We start from the raw sequence: 14,928 nt of genomic DNA on the forward strand, positions 1-14,928 counted from the left end.
TGGGTGAACAGTACTGAGCAAAATTACACAACCCATCCCAGTAATCAGTACACCATTACGGTCCTCTCTCAGCGCAGGGGACTTGATTCTTGTTGAGCCAAGTACACTGAATTCTAAGAACCTCTATCATGGTCATGGAGTTATAATTATTGTCATGGAGAGGAACCAACGGGTTGAGGAGGTGTTGGAACTAAAGGTTGCAGATATAATCCATATTATTAATTGATAGCAATGCTTGAATCGTGAGTGGGGAGAGAGAGAATTTGGAAAATTCTTCAAGTATTTCACTCAACTGTACAAGTAATTACAAGGCCCTATTTATACTCTGTTATAGGGCTTAGTGAGAGAAAGTAATATGAATTAACTAGAGATAGAATGTCCTAAGAAATTAAAAAAAAAATCTGTTATTGGGCGGTAAGAATACCACTAATTACTATTTACAGCTGTTACTAATCTATTGACTTATCAAGTCAAGTGATAAACACGTGACTCTAAACCATAAGCATTCCACGCCTTTGCCACGTGATCTCCGTGTTCAAGCTGTAGAGCTCTTACGCTCATGCTGATGTTTCTCTAACTTGTGCTTAATGTTTTATTGGATTCCATGCCGATGTTCATGCTGCTTCCGTTTCGATGAGGGGAATGGTCAGTCTTTTGATTAGAAGAGATTTCCAATGTAATCTATGGTGTTCTTAGATCTGTTATTTTCTAGTTTGCATAGTTAGCGGAGAGAGAGAGAGGAGAGAGAAGTTGATTGAAACAGTGGTTTTAAAAAAAGAAAAGAGAAAGATATTCTTTGGAGTTTCTCAAACAAAAATTCTATTTAGCTTAACTTCTACCCTTAAGAAGACACTTAATCTACTTTGTATATTGTTTTTCATATATTAATAAAACACTAGCTTAGTGAAAAAAAAACATATTGCCACCTAATTAATAAGAAATTTTAAAAATTTAAAAGTCCTGTAAACTTAAATTACAACAATTTTCTATCATTGCCTCTACTTTTAGACCTTTTCCCTACCCTCACACTCTATTTGAAATTAATCTGCAATTTGATGCGTCAACACCACATGTATCCACTGCCAATTTCACAAATTATTGGTTAGAAAATATATATAGATGACCTTTGGGCAAAGAGGGTTTGAGCTTTTCTTACTATTATCCCTTTTGCTCAAACTATGGGATTGGAAGAAGTTTATTGTGTTTGCAAATTTTTTTAAAGGAAAATATATATGAAAACTTGACTCAGCTTATGATTGGATGTAATATCAAAATTAGACTCCAAACCAAACTCTAATTCTTTTTTTTTTTTGAAAAGTGGAGTTTATTAGCCTTTAACCGGTATACCATTGATAGTCTCGAACTGGACTCTCATTGGTATGAAAAGAAAACCGGCTTGGCAAGAAAAGCCAAAACAAAATGTCCATTACTGCTTGCATAAACCAGCAGTATGCTCTCATCAATCAGTAACTTCACAAATAGACTCGATTTTGCTTAAGATCAAAAACAAACAGCAGGAAACAAAGAGCTATAAAACAAAGACATGATTTCAAAAAATCAATCTCAACCAAACTCTAATTCTAATTCGCAAGTTTCAAAAATTTATTTTTCTTTTAGTATCACAAATATCTACCCATCCCTTGTGATTATATAAAACTGTTTGGATATTTTACGTGTTTTTAAAGAGAGAATCTAAACAGTATCCGAATTTCCTATTAATTATTGGACTAAGCCTTGCGTATAGGGCAAAGGCTCTACTTCTCCTCTCTCTCTCTCTCTCACTCCTTTGTTACTTAAATTCTCTCTTCCGTTTACCTACGTTTGCTTTTCCTGATCTCCTTTGCTAAGCTACTGCTTTTGACGATGGCTGGAGGAGTTATCGCTCCAGCGGGTTCCGGGAAACAGTATCCTGGCAGTTTTACTTCCAAGGTCTTTTTCACGTGCGTTATCGCTGCTTCGGGTGGTTTGATCTTTGGTTATGATCTTGGTATTTCAGGTAAATGTTATTCGACTAAACTTTAACTATCGATTTCTCAAGTTTTTTATTTTCTTCTTCTCTTTTAAGACCTTTTTCTTCCTCTATTGCTTTTGGAATTCTAATTAACGAGAGGGTTTCCTTGGATTGGTTCTCTGTAGGTGGAGTTACATCCATGAATCCTTTCTTGGAAAAGTTTTTTCCGGATGTTTACAATAAGGAAATATCCATTAAACCTTCGGATGATCAATACTGCAAGTTTGACAGTCAAAAACTAACGTTCTTTACATCCTCGCTGTATTTGGCTGCTCTTTTATCGTCTTTAGTCGCATCGACGGTAACGCGATTGTTTGGGAGGAAGATGACGATGATGACTGGAGGTTTACTTTTCACCATTGGTGCCCTTCTCAATGGCTTTGCTCAAAACATTGAAATGCTTTATATTGGTCGGATTCTACTTGGTTTTGGTGTTGGAGCTGCTAATCAGGTACCTACCATAATTTTCTTAATTACTTCAAATTAATTTTCTTGAGGATATATTCATGGTGTTCTCTTTATTTTGTTTTATTTTTTAAAACTATCATCATATGATATTAGAACAATGCATATTTAATAATTAAGTCATACATCAAGTCGACAAATTTATATAATTTGTTTAATTTTTAATACTTAAATTTTTTTTTGAGATTTACGTAAAACATAATTGAAATATATTAGAATGTACAAACTGGAATCTTTCTAAGATAATGATATCAATATACAAATTTCTCAGTCAGCTGTGCCCTGATGCTAAGGGATGTCTTTTCCCTTTTTATACAATGAAATTTCTCTCTTTCAAAAAAAAAAAAATCAATATACCAATTTGGCGGGTACGAAATACTTTATCCACGCCATGGAAATTGCTCTCTTTATTATGTGACACATTGAGGCAATAAGCTGCAAAATCAAGGTGTGGTCCAACACACCCTTAGGGAGACAAAGGAGGAGGCTGATCCGCTTGCAAAGAAAGGAGTTCAAAGGCCACGTGACATGTTGTTGGTGGTTGACCAAGGTGTGGCTACCGAGGTTGAGGAAGGATAGGGTGGGAATGAGAATCCTTCTTGCCTTCTGATCTGTACAGGATGCAGTTTATATAGTTGTTATGTGGCTGAGATTCTGATGCAAGTGAATGTGTGTGTCTCGGCCTGTGAGCTTGATTGTTTCTGGGTTGTTATTCTTTTTCTTGGTAATCTTTCTGCATTTCCCAGCATAGGGAGAATGGTGCTCCCTCTGTGTTGGTCTGGAACGGGTCTATTTTTTGAAAGACCCCTTGTTGCTAAACTGCAACTTTGTAAGGTTCCTTGAGCATTACTATATTTCCAGCTTTTCAAAATAAATATATATACAATTTTCGGAAAATAATTTTCTTTTTTTTTTAACTAGGGTTTTGTTTGCTTATAGTTGACATTAGAAAATAAATTTGTTGGATATATTAGTATAAAAGAAATTTTTTTATAATTTAATAAATCAATGCTAAACATTTAATCACGGCCAAGTTGCCTATATAAATTTTATGCATATATTGTAATACAAACGGATAATTTTTATATTATTTTATTTTTTGCAGTCGGTTCCAATCTATTTGTCCGAGATGGCTCCCTTTAGATATCGAGGTGCTCTGAACATTATGTTCCAAATAACGATTACATTCGGCATATTTGTTGCCAACTTGTTGAACTACTTCTTCGCTAAGATTGAAGGCGGGTGGGGTTGGCGCTTGAGCTTGGGAGGAGCTGTTGTCCCTAGCTTGATCATTTTTCTTGGTTCTTTCTGCCTCTCTGACACACCAAACTCTTTGATTGAACGTGGCGAATTGGATGAGGCTAGAGTTCTGCTCAAGAAAATCCGTGGCATTGACAATGTGGATGAGGAGCTCAATGACTTGGTTGAAGCTAGTGAGGCATCCAGGTTGGTTAAACACCCTTGGAGAGAAATTTTCAGACGGAAGTACAGGCCGCAGCTCACCTTTTCTATATTCATCCCTTCCTTTCAACAATTAACTGGCGTGAATGTGTTTGTGTTCTATGCTCCTGTTCTGTTCAAGAGCATGGGATTTGGGGACAACGCATCCCTCATGTCCTCAATGATCACTGGCCTTTGCATCTGTATAGCAGCCGTTATTTCGAGTTTTACTGCTGATAAGTTTGGAAGGAGGACACTTTTCCTTCAGGGTGGGATTCAAATGTTTATTTGTCAGGTATGAATTTTCTTATTTGTTAATTTTCTTTCCTGTACAAAGAATATACAAAACTTTACTGTATTTACTTGTTTCATCATTGGTTTATTTATTTGTATGTGAAGGCTGTTATGACCGTTGCAATTGCTGCCAAATTTGGTACGAGTGGAAACCCTGGTGATCTGCCCATGTGGTATTCAATTCTCGTGGTGTTAGCTATGTGCATTTACATTGCTGGCTTTGGCTGGTCATGGGGTCCCCTGGGCTGGCTGGTGCCCAGTGAAATCTTCCCGCTTGAAATCCGTTCCGCTGCTCAAAGTATCAACGTCTCCGTCAACATGATCTTCACCTTCGCCGTAGCGCAAGCCTTCACCGCCATGCTTTGCCATTTGAAATTCGGCCTCTTCATCTTCTTTGCCTGTTGTGTTGTGGTGATGAGCGTCTTCATCTACAAGCTCTTTCCTGAGACCAAGGGAGTCCCCATTGAAGAAATGACCATTATTTGGAAAAACCACCCTTACTGGAGAAAGTTTGTCAATGATGAAGATCCAAACTATGAGATGGCAAAGAGGGGAGGATCTGTGTAAAGTTTGGTCGGGTAGGTTTGCTCTTTTCCTTTTGGTTTTGCTTTGTTTATATGCTATAATGTTGTGGTGTGATGTTTGACTCATAAACAAAAGTTCAGGCTTTCGTGTTCGATAATTTAACCAAAAAAAAAAACAAAACAAAGAGGCAAAGAGCAACAGTACAGCATATATAGTATAACTCTTTTCTCAGACCCTACTTCAACTCAGTTTTGCACCTTGCGGCAGCCCGATCAGTGACAAGAACCAGTAGCCATTCCCCTGAATGAAATTCTCGTGTTCAAGTAACAAGCAGAAAGAAAAAGTATCTTAGTATTCAGCAGATAACCTCAACAAAAAGTGAGTCATCGTAGAGGCCGTCCATAGAACACAGAGCACACCAAGTGGTGTTAAGTACTTGAATATTTAGTTTAAGCGTTTGACTTTTAGACTATAGTGTAGTTTATTAAAATTACTGAGCTTTTCCTTTAGTCGTTGTTTGTTGGTTTGGATTTGATATCAATGACATGAGCAGGAATTTGAGTTGATATTCATGGTGAATTCCTGTTTGTTTAGTACTCCATAGTTATCTCTTTTGAAACTATGGGCAAATTGAGGCTCAGCTTCGTAATGGTTTGGGCTGGTTAGGGGTCCATAGTTCATACACTCTAAAACCCAACTTAAATTTGGGTTAGTCTATGGGCCAACATAATCTCTCTAACTAACTAGAGTGACCCATTGGTCATACTCTTGGCCTATTTTTCATTCCATTTCCTGTTACAAATAAATCCCTACCCAATCAACCCTCTTTATATAAATCCACAAACAGAAAAATCAAGTCCAACTATTAATGAAGTGACCCAATTTAAGCAACTTTCTTCTAGCCGGTACTTAAAAATCAATCTTAATAATAATTAATCCAGCCAAATTGACTTGACTTAATCACCTAACTTATGCCTTAACAAAGACAAACAGACTCTAATGCTGCCGGTCGTTACACGTTAATACCTTTCCTCTATCATCGCAGCAAAATTTTCATCATATTGCTGACTGCTACAAAGTTTTTTGGTGCTTGGCATAAGATACAATAAATGTCAAATTTTAACATTCTAATGATCAAATGCCACATCAGTTAGATACTAATACCAGTCTTATGATCTTTCTTTGCACATTCACACCCTGTTGCTATAGTGGGAATTAAATGTACTTGTCCTAAAATTTTTTGAATGAATTTGAGCTATGTTGAATATCTCAATTTCTCAAAGTATTTGAATCAAGTAAAACTGACACGTTGCGTTCATTGTATTTTTCAAATCATTGAACCTTCTTTCTCAAACATAAAAATGGAATAGTTTTCCTCTTGTCAAGCCATGAATCCTCCGGTGCGTAATCTAGGGTATATATGTATGCCAAGGAAAATTTATTGTTAAAAACTATTCCAAATGCATGCGCAAGTATAAAACAAGCATACATTTTCAAGAAAATACGAAGCGCAGGTTTCACATTTTCTAGCTACATACTCGCATTTAACACGAGAAAAGAATACTCCTACAAGTAAGTCGAGTGGAGTTAAGGTACATGATGACGGTCACCACTCTTCAAATTTTTTATTTTTAATTTTTTTTATTATGATATATATAAAATTTGAAAGATATAAATTCATGATTTTATATATTTGTCTTTTTAACTACTATTCATGTAAAATCTTTAAGTTTACCGATACTTGTAACTTGTCACTGTTTCAACTATATCAGTCTAAAAGTGAGCTTTAGTACTAGAACTCAACAATATTTCATAATAATGGGGTTTAGGTTAAGGTTGTTATTGAAACCAAAAGTACTATTGTAAACTCCATCGAGATTCATTGTGTCGGTAAGATGCCTATTCTTTGACAACTTATTATCTTAGTGCTAGTGGATGGTTAGTTAATTGAAAGGACTCAAATTGCTTATTAAGAAACAACATTGTGAATTTCAAAAAAAAAAAAAGAAACAACATTGTGACATCATTATGCACGTGACATCTCCAATCAAAAATTCCTTGTGCGATATAAGGAAGAGGGTGGAGCCAACACAAAAGACAAGCACTGAAACAGGATATAACCATAGAAAAATAATTAATTGACTTTTCCAGGCCTCGATTTGAAGAAAATTTGTACATAAGGTAGGACCTTTCAAACAGGGATTAAACTTGTGACTTCTCGAGCATGAATGCCCTCTGTCACATAGAACAAAAATTGCTGCACTGTTTGATTTGCAGTTTGGTTGTACTTTAGTCTCTGTGACTCCTTTCTTAAATCCCAACTTTCAATTTTTGCTGTCTCCATGGGCGTTTACGATTAAAGAGGAAGATGCTGCCCCCCAAAGACGAAGACAACGATGACGGTCAAGACAAAGAAGAGACGTGCACGAAGGTTGCCCATCGGCAAACCTCGCGCGCGTGCCACCGTCCAAGTGCTATGGGTGCTACGGTGCATCTGATTGCTGGGACCAGCCATGGGGCTTTTTGGTTTAAAAGTCTCGTGCCATTGCGACATTGCATCGTCGACATCCAGCCGGCCCCCTGCTTCAAGACAAAATCTGAGGGCTAAAGTGGTTAACCCTACCCTCATGTTGATATCCTTTTAAATTAAATTCATTGCTTTTGTGTGTCGATTTATATATATATTTTTAAAAGGTTAAAAATAACATAAAGTGTGTAGATTTATATTTTATGTGATTTAATTCAAAATCAAGCACCATATATACTTTTATATTATTCTTACGTACCATAATAATTTTTTTATTATTATTGCGTATTACATAGATAATGTAAATATTCAATGTGAATATTATTTTATTCATTTTTATATAAATTTACATTTTTTTATGAAAATAAATATTACGATTTAAATTTAACATATTTATCTCAACATTGTTTTACTTTTACCAATTGATTGAGTTCTATTACATGAGATAAATGTTTAATCCAACTATAAAACTTGATTGAATTTTAGAACTATGGTAAAAGGAACTTTTTTCTAAATTAAAAGAAAAGGATTTACTCATTTTTAAAGCAACCAATCCACAACTAGAATAAAATTGAGAAAGTTTAGATTGCTGCCTAAGCAACAAAACAGTAGAGGTTGAACAACAAATAAGTCAAGGCAACCGTCCAAATATTTATTTTGTCCCCTCAACCAAAAACGTTCTCGGGAACCTTTAAAAGAGAGAGCATAACCAATCAATTAAGAGTTGAGGGTTAAACGCTTTGTCCCCTTAATTAAAGAAATTAAAGGGTTAAATATATGTTTATGTACCCACAATTAAAGAAAGGAATTAAAGGCTTAAAGTTCAAAAGCTCTCCTAATAAATACTTGACACCTGTGAAGCCGTTTGAGCAGCGAAGCAGCAAGTTTTTGTTAAGAGATTGATTTGTCTTTTGCAGGCCCCAAAGGCATCTAATCGGTCATAAAAGGACGCTAGAAGTGTTTCTAAATGGAACTTCAGTTGGAATCTGGAAGCTCAATCTGTCAACTCTTTTCCCTCTTCTCTCTTTAAAAGGCCGTCCTGAGTGGTCTATTTCGCTTTGTGCCCCAACAGAATAAAACCCCCCTTAAAGCCCCACAAACTCTTTAAATCTTAGCAGCCACTCCCCCATTCAGCTATCTCTCATTCAAACTACACCCAAACGCCTCCCTGGTTACCCTATCTGTCTCTTTTTTCTTTCCGTTCAGAAAAGTCCAGAAACTTGTGCTGCTTCCCCTCCTCTTGCAAACAGAGTTTGGACCACAAAAATCTTACTTCAATCAAAGTACAGGAAACAGACATGTTAACTCCTTTGAACCCCAAGAACCCAACAGCACAAAAAGGAGACCAGGATTCAGAAAAGACCTGCCTGTCTCTTGTAGTTAAAGAAGCAAAATGCATAGCCAGTATAGCTTTTCCCATGGTGCTAACAGGGATTTTGCTCTATTCCCGCTCCATGATTTCCATGTTATTTCTTGGTCGTCTAGGGGAGCTCGCTTTAGCAGGTGGTTCGCTTGCTATTGGGTTTGCTAACATTACTGGGTACTCAGTTCTCTCTGGCCTTGCCATGGGAATGGAACCCATCTGTGGGCAAGCTTTTGGTGCCAAAAGATACAAACTTCTTGGCCTCACCATGCAAAGAATGATACTTCTGCTTCTCTTGACTTCAATCTTCATAGCTTCTTTGTGGTTCAACATGAAAAATATCCTTCTCTTTTGCGGCCAGGATGAAAATATTGCCAATGAAGCTCAATCCTACATTCTTTATTCTCTTCCAGACCTTCTAGCACAATCCATTTTGCATCCTTTGCGTACATATTTGAGGACTCAGTCCATAACTCTGCCCCTGACATACTGTTCTGCTTTGGCTATTCTTCTCCACATTCCCGTTAACTACCTTCTTGTTTCTGTGCTCAATCTTGGAATCAAAGGCGTTGCTTTAGGCTCCATTTGGACGAACTTCAATCTCGTAGGTTCGTTGATCGTTTACGTTAAAATCTCCGGGGTGTACAAGAAAACATGGGGTGGAATTTCCTCAGAGTGCTTAAAAGGCTGGAAATATTTATTGAATTTATCCATTCCAAGCTGCATTTCGGTTTGCCTGGAATGGTGGTGGTACGAAATCATGATTTTGCTATGTGGGTTGTTGTTAAATCCACAAGCAACCGTCGCTTCAATGGGCATTTTGATTCAAACCACATCTTTGATATACATTTTCCCATCTTCCTTGAGTTTCGGTGTGTCAACTAGAGTTGGAAATGAACTTGGAGCTAACAATCCAAACAAAGCAAAACTGGCTGCAATCGTTGGCCTCTCCTCGAGCTCCGTCATAGGACTTTCAGCATTGGCTTTCGCTATACTGGTAAGAAAAAAATGGGCTACCATGTTCACCGAAGACCCAGAAATCATTGCCTTAACATCAATGGTTTTGCCTATACTTGGGCTCTGTGAGCTTGGAAACTGCCCACAAACAACAGGCTGTGGAGTTTTACGAGGAACTGCTAGACCGAAATCGGGAGCAAACATCAACCTGGGGTGTTTCTACCTGGTAGGCATGCCAATTGCAGTGTGGTTGAGTTTCTTAGCCGGGTTTGACTTCAAAGGTCTTTGGCTTGGTCTTCTAGCCGCCCAAGCCTCGTGTGTGGTTACCATGTTGTTCGTTGTGGCTTGTACCGATTGGGACCTTCAAGCCCGGAGGGCACAGGAACTGACAAGAGCCGTCCCTGTGGATGATGATGACCAAACGAATCGTGATGGAGCTTTGAAAGTTGATTCTGATTCAAAAGAATCTTCAGGATTGTTATACGACGCACACCCAAACAACTTACCCGTCTGATTTGGAGCACATGGGGTTGATATTTCTAACCAATATTTTTTTCCTTGTGAATTTGATCAGAACATTACTATAATTTTATTTAGGTCCAATTCATGTAAAGTATAAAGGGGGAATGGAATTGAAATTTAGGGAGAAAAATCGGCACAGACTTTGTTTTATGCATTGTTTTCTTGTTTCAGAATAGTAAAGAAAAACAGAACATAGATTTTGTCGGTAAAACTTAGGAAGTACAGAGTTTCTCGTTCGAGGCAATGTTTGTTGTGCCGTTTTGTCTGGGAGCGCTTCGCGTTGCGCGTAACAATCCCCTCTAATCTGCTAATCGACATTGTAATTGGGCGCGTACAACTCCACGATGGAAAAATGGCACGTGTGTAATTTTGTTTTTAACATTCTTGTCGCTTGTCGGTTGGTTGGATTCTAACGTGCCCGACTGGTCACCATTTGCAACTTGCCGACTCCGTGAATGACTTCTCCCCTTCAAACGCGCTAAACAGGGGTTATTTGAACCAAGTCACTTCATCTCATAAATTGATTTACTAAATAGTAGATAATGAAAGGTTAGAAGCTTAGAGTTAAACGCGGTTGCCTCTGATTGGCGAAATAATTAAATTAATCTAATTATATTCTAAACTAAAATCAACTTAGTATCATGCTAATCTATTGGATCGTCAAATTTTCTTCTTCCGACCTTTTCCTGGACTTCAAGCCAGAACTTGGTTTTTTCAATATTTTACGGATAAGCTCTGTAAAGATTGGGCAGTTTCCATTTTGTCAACTAGAGTTCGAACCTGAATGCATGGACATAAGTAGAGTCCACTCATTTGCCTCCTAATTGGATTTGTCGATAAAAAGAAAAGTAAAGTCTGGTTATGTTCTAGCACTTTGACCGTAGCTAATGCAGATTGTCATATAAAGCTATTGCATCCAAAACATTTTTTCTTGTCGACCGAGTTTAAATTTACCAGGTCAAAATAGCTAATATCATCTAGCTAAGACGTTTAATTTAAGAACCTTCTTTAGAATGTGAACTTAGTACTTTTGATCTTTAATTAGACAAAAGAAAATGTCGGTTTATTTTCCAAAGGTACATACCATGTGTAACGAGATTACTAGATGATGTTTGACATTTTTACATATATTGTCTTGCCTGACCAAGAAACATTTTTCCCCTCTTTTCACTGGTCCAGATCGGGGACCGCTCCGACCAATCCTATGTTATCTTCTTTGTCTCTATCCTCTCTCAGGAAAAAAAGAAATTGAAGTAACTAACTTGAATTATGGGATATTGTAACGGTTGCAAACCTGCATTTGGCTTCTAGAGCAGTCTCATCCCCAAAAACTAACATTACATAATGCTTCTAGGCATGGCATGGGTTGGGTCAACCCTTTCAACTTCTAGCACAACTTGCATATAGTTAACTTTATTCAATCAAACTCGTCAACTTGTAATATTTTTAAAACTCTTTTTCTATTTTTTTTCTTTTTCTTTTCAATAAAATCCAACGCCTCCTGAATACCGGCAATCTAAATAGAAAACTCCCATTTTACAAAATACTTGGTCTATTTTTTGGATACTTTTGACCCAACATCAAACGCGAAACATTAAGAAAACTAAGCATTTTGATTATATTTAAAAAAGCTCTTATATCATTAATTATATGTCAAATGGCAATTGTTTCCGGTTCAAATGATCAAGATACTTGATTATGAGAAAGAATTTGCATAAATATTTCATATATTATTCAGTAATGGGGATTATTCTGCACGCTAAGTGCTAACCCATCCATCGATTTGGTGTCATCCACCATGTCTTAAAAATGCATATCATAGATTTATAACCTTAATTTTTTCAAGTAGTCCTCAAAGGGAAGCCGATTCACAACCACCTCCATCTCACTTAATTGGCTAGCTTTTCCATTCAATTTATTGCAAAGTCAATTCAATTTTTTTAATTAAAAGTTAAATTAGTTTGGGGATCATGATTCCTTCCAAAAGCAAAATATATTATAGTTTTTATAAATTGATCAGCTGCCTTTTGACATTTGTAAAAACACCCAAATCTGCTCCGTTACCTTATTCCTAAATAGAAGTATAAAAGTAAGAACTACATGTATATGCAAGGTTGACTGGGTTTGTCATGTTAATTAATTTGTTTCATTTTCAGCATAATTTTTTATAATATAATTAGCCGTCTAAGACTCTAAACTCAAATAGCCATTTTCATGTCGGGGCAATTACTTTAATATTTTATTTATAAAAGGATTTCTGATCAAAAATAAAAATTAAAAGTAAAACATTTTTTAATCGAAATTGGAAATTATCTTTTTGACCAACTTTATCTAAATTGTTGTCTCTCTAGATACAAGACATGTAGATAATGTATACTAAGCGAACGAGTTAGTGGTCATATAAAAAACGTTAGTATTTATTCTAATTTAGAAAATTATAATTTTAGTGACTAAAATAATAAAAAAGGGTATACTATTAATTATTCTTTTTTGAAATGAAATAAAGTATTAAAAAATGGAAAAGTGAAAAAAATTTTGCAACCGAAAAAAAGCCTGCCAGTCGGCCACAGAGCAATGGCTGCCCCAGTAGTTGTTGAAGACTTATCTTAATGAAAAGACAAGATGGTGCCGGCTCACCAACCTTTTCTCTGTCTTGCATTAAGCCCTAATTAAAAGATTAATCATTGTATTGATAATAAGAATTATCTAATTAAAATATAAGGGAAAACTCCAAAATCTTTCTATCAATGTGAATCGTATGGGATTAGCTAATTAGAAAAATGTCATAACATGTTGTTTTTCGAAGCTTAATTTCTAATTTGTAACAATTCATTGAAAATGCCATTAAAGAAACTTTTTTGCTTCCTAATTCTACAATTTAGAGCTTGACTAAAGATATTTAATACTTATTGGAAAATATAAGTTGAGAACAGAGTCCCATCAAAATTAGAACCATGATGATCATTAAGGAAAAAAGGATTCTTCACCAAAGACAAACTTTTAAAAGAATATATATATTGAGTTGATGTCACTAATCACATTGCTTCTTCTATATATATAACATGTTAAGATGCATAAAAAGAACTTAATTAATTAAATAAATTATTCCATGTTATAGCTAGGTTGAGATTCTATCAAAATCATTGCCACGATGAATAAATAAACAAAAATGATAGTTCACCAAAAGATAATGTTAAACAACAAATTAGGATACTTTGTTTCACCTCATGATTTAGAGAAATAGGTATTGAGAGTATGATCCTAATTGTGTTAATTAATAAAAGAAAACGACACTTTAAAATGATAATGTTAAAAGGAAAGTTGAAATGTATAATCAAATGAAAAAAAAAAATTCTATTAGTGTACATATATAAACGTTTTGTTTAAAAAGATCAAAAGGTCGGTTGGCGGTCGGTTAAGCATAATCTTTCCACTAATCCTTAGATTAGCTTGACATGTTTGTCTTTTATAGAATAATAATCTAAGTTATGATGCTTCAAACCCCCCCACAATATTTTTCTTGCACAAATATAAAATTTAAAGATAAGGATAATGCAAAATTTGGTTGGTCATGCATGCATGAAGATAGCCCTTCGATGTCAGGCATGAATCATGGACAACGCTTCGGCCGTCCCATGCACATATTTTACAAATTAAGTATACGACTATCTCCAAAGTTAAACTAATTAATCAACAACGATAATCTAGTCATATTAGAATATTATCTTTTTATGTTAATAATTTTATTATTATTTTAATTAATTTGATCAGACATTTTCTGCAAAAGACAATTAAAACTTATTGATTGAAACAACAAAGAGCCAAAGAAATTGGTAGTGGTCTCAAACGTAAATTATTTTAATTAATTTGATCTGACCTTTCGCTTATTAATTAAAATCATTTCATTTTTTTATTCTACTTTTTATCGTAATGCATCAAAATGAGCACAAAATCTTCAGGGCCAAAATAAAGAACCTTCAAATGACCCTAGAATATAATAATAATGCTATAGAATAGAGTCCTTGGCCTCCCTTAATCCATTTATTTATTAATTGATATTTATAGCATGTACAAAGAATTTTAATTAATCCTTTTACTAATTTAGATTGATTTAACTGTTGTCACTCATTTTTAATAAGTTCAACGTTTAATATTCAAATTTCTACAATCTCTCTTAACTTTTTCCATTTACCAGAAAAAAACTATTTTTTTATACGTGTTTGTTTCATGGATTGATTCCTTATACATTAGTAAACCTCGGGTTACCCTCATTTTCCTCTATATGCCTTTGCATTTACATAATTAATTTAGTAAATTACATTTCTCATATTTCAATTAAAGGGTATTTAAGAATTAAAAAACCATAATATTTTAAAAAAAACTTTTGAACTATTTAAAAAAAATTAAATAATTTTTTTTTAATTATGTTAAATCAAATTTTTATATTTTTATTTTAAATTTAATAAGTTTTTATAATTAATGATTGACTAATTATCATTAGTTAAAATAATATTTATAATTTTTTATATTTATATAGTGCTAACATAACATTGATATGAGAAATAAAATATTATATAGTCATGTAATCATGTCATATCAATATTTCATATCACATGACATAAAAAATATAAGTAGCATTTTGACTAATGATAATAATAAATCGTTAAATATAAAAATTTATTTAATTTAAAATAAAATTATAAAAACTTGATTGAATATTAAAATGTGAAAATCTAATATATTTTAACTTACCCTACCAAATTTCTAGTAATCCATTTAGCAATTCTAAATAGATAACGTATATAAATTTACCCTAACATTTTT

At 34.7% G+C, this 14,928-nt stretch overlaps 1 protein-coding gene and 1 pseudogene across 1 annotated transcript; both read left to right on the forward strand.

Annotated features, from left to right (window-relative positions):
• Positions 1,864–4,892, forward strand: LOC18606452 (annotated as a pseudogene).
• Positions 8,392–10,414, forward strand: LOC18606454 (protein DETOXIFICATION 49). The gene has a single exon (XM_007040064.2). The coding sequence runs from the start codon at positions 8,561–8,563 to the stop codon at positions 10,094–10,096; it is 1,536 nt and encodes a 511-aa protein (XP_007040126.1). The 5' UTR covers positions 8,392–8,560; the 3' UTR covers positions 10,097–10,414.

Source organism: Theobroma cacao, chromosome 3 (genome assembly GCF_000208745.1).
Source record: "Theobroma cacao cultivar B97-61/B2 chromosome 3, Criollo_cocoa_genome_V2, whole genome shotgun sequence".
Lineage (NCBI taxonomy): Eukaryota > Viridiplantae > Streptophyta > Magnoliopsida > Malvales > Malvaceae > Theobroma > Theobroma cacao.

Coding starts and splice junctions, on each gene's coding strand:
- LOC18606454 (XM_007040064.2), top strand. CDS start 8,561: ATGTTAACTCCTTTGAACCCCAAGAACCCAACAGCACAAAAAGGAGAC.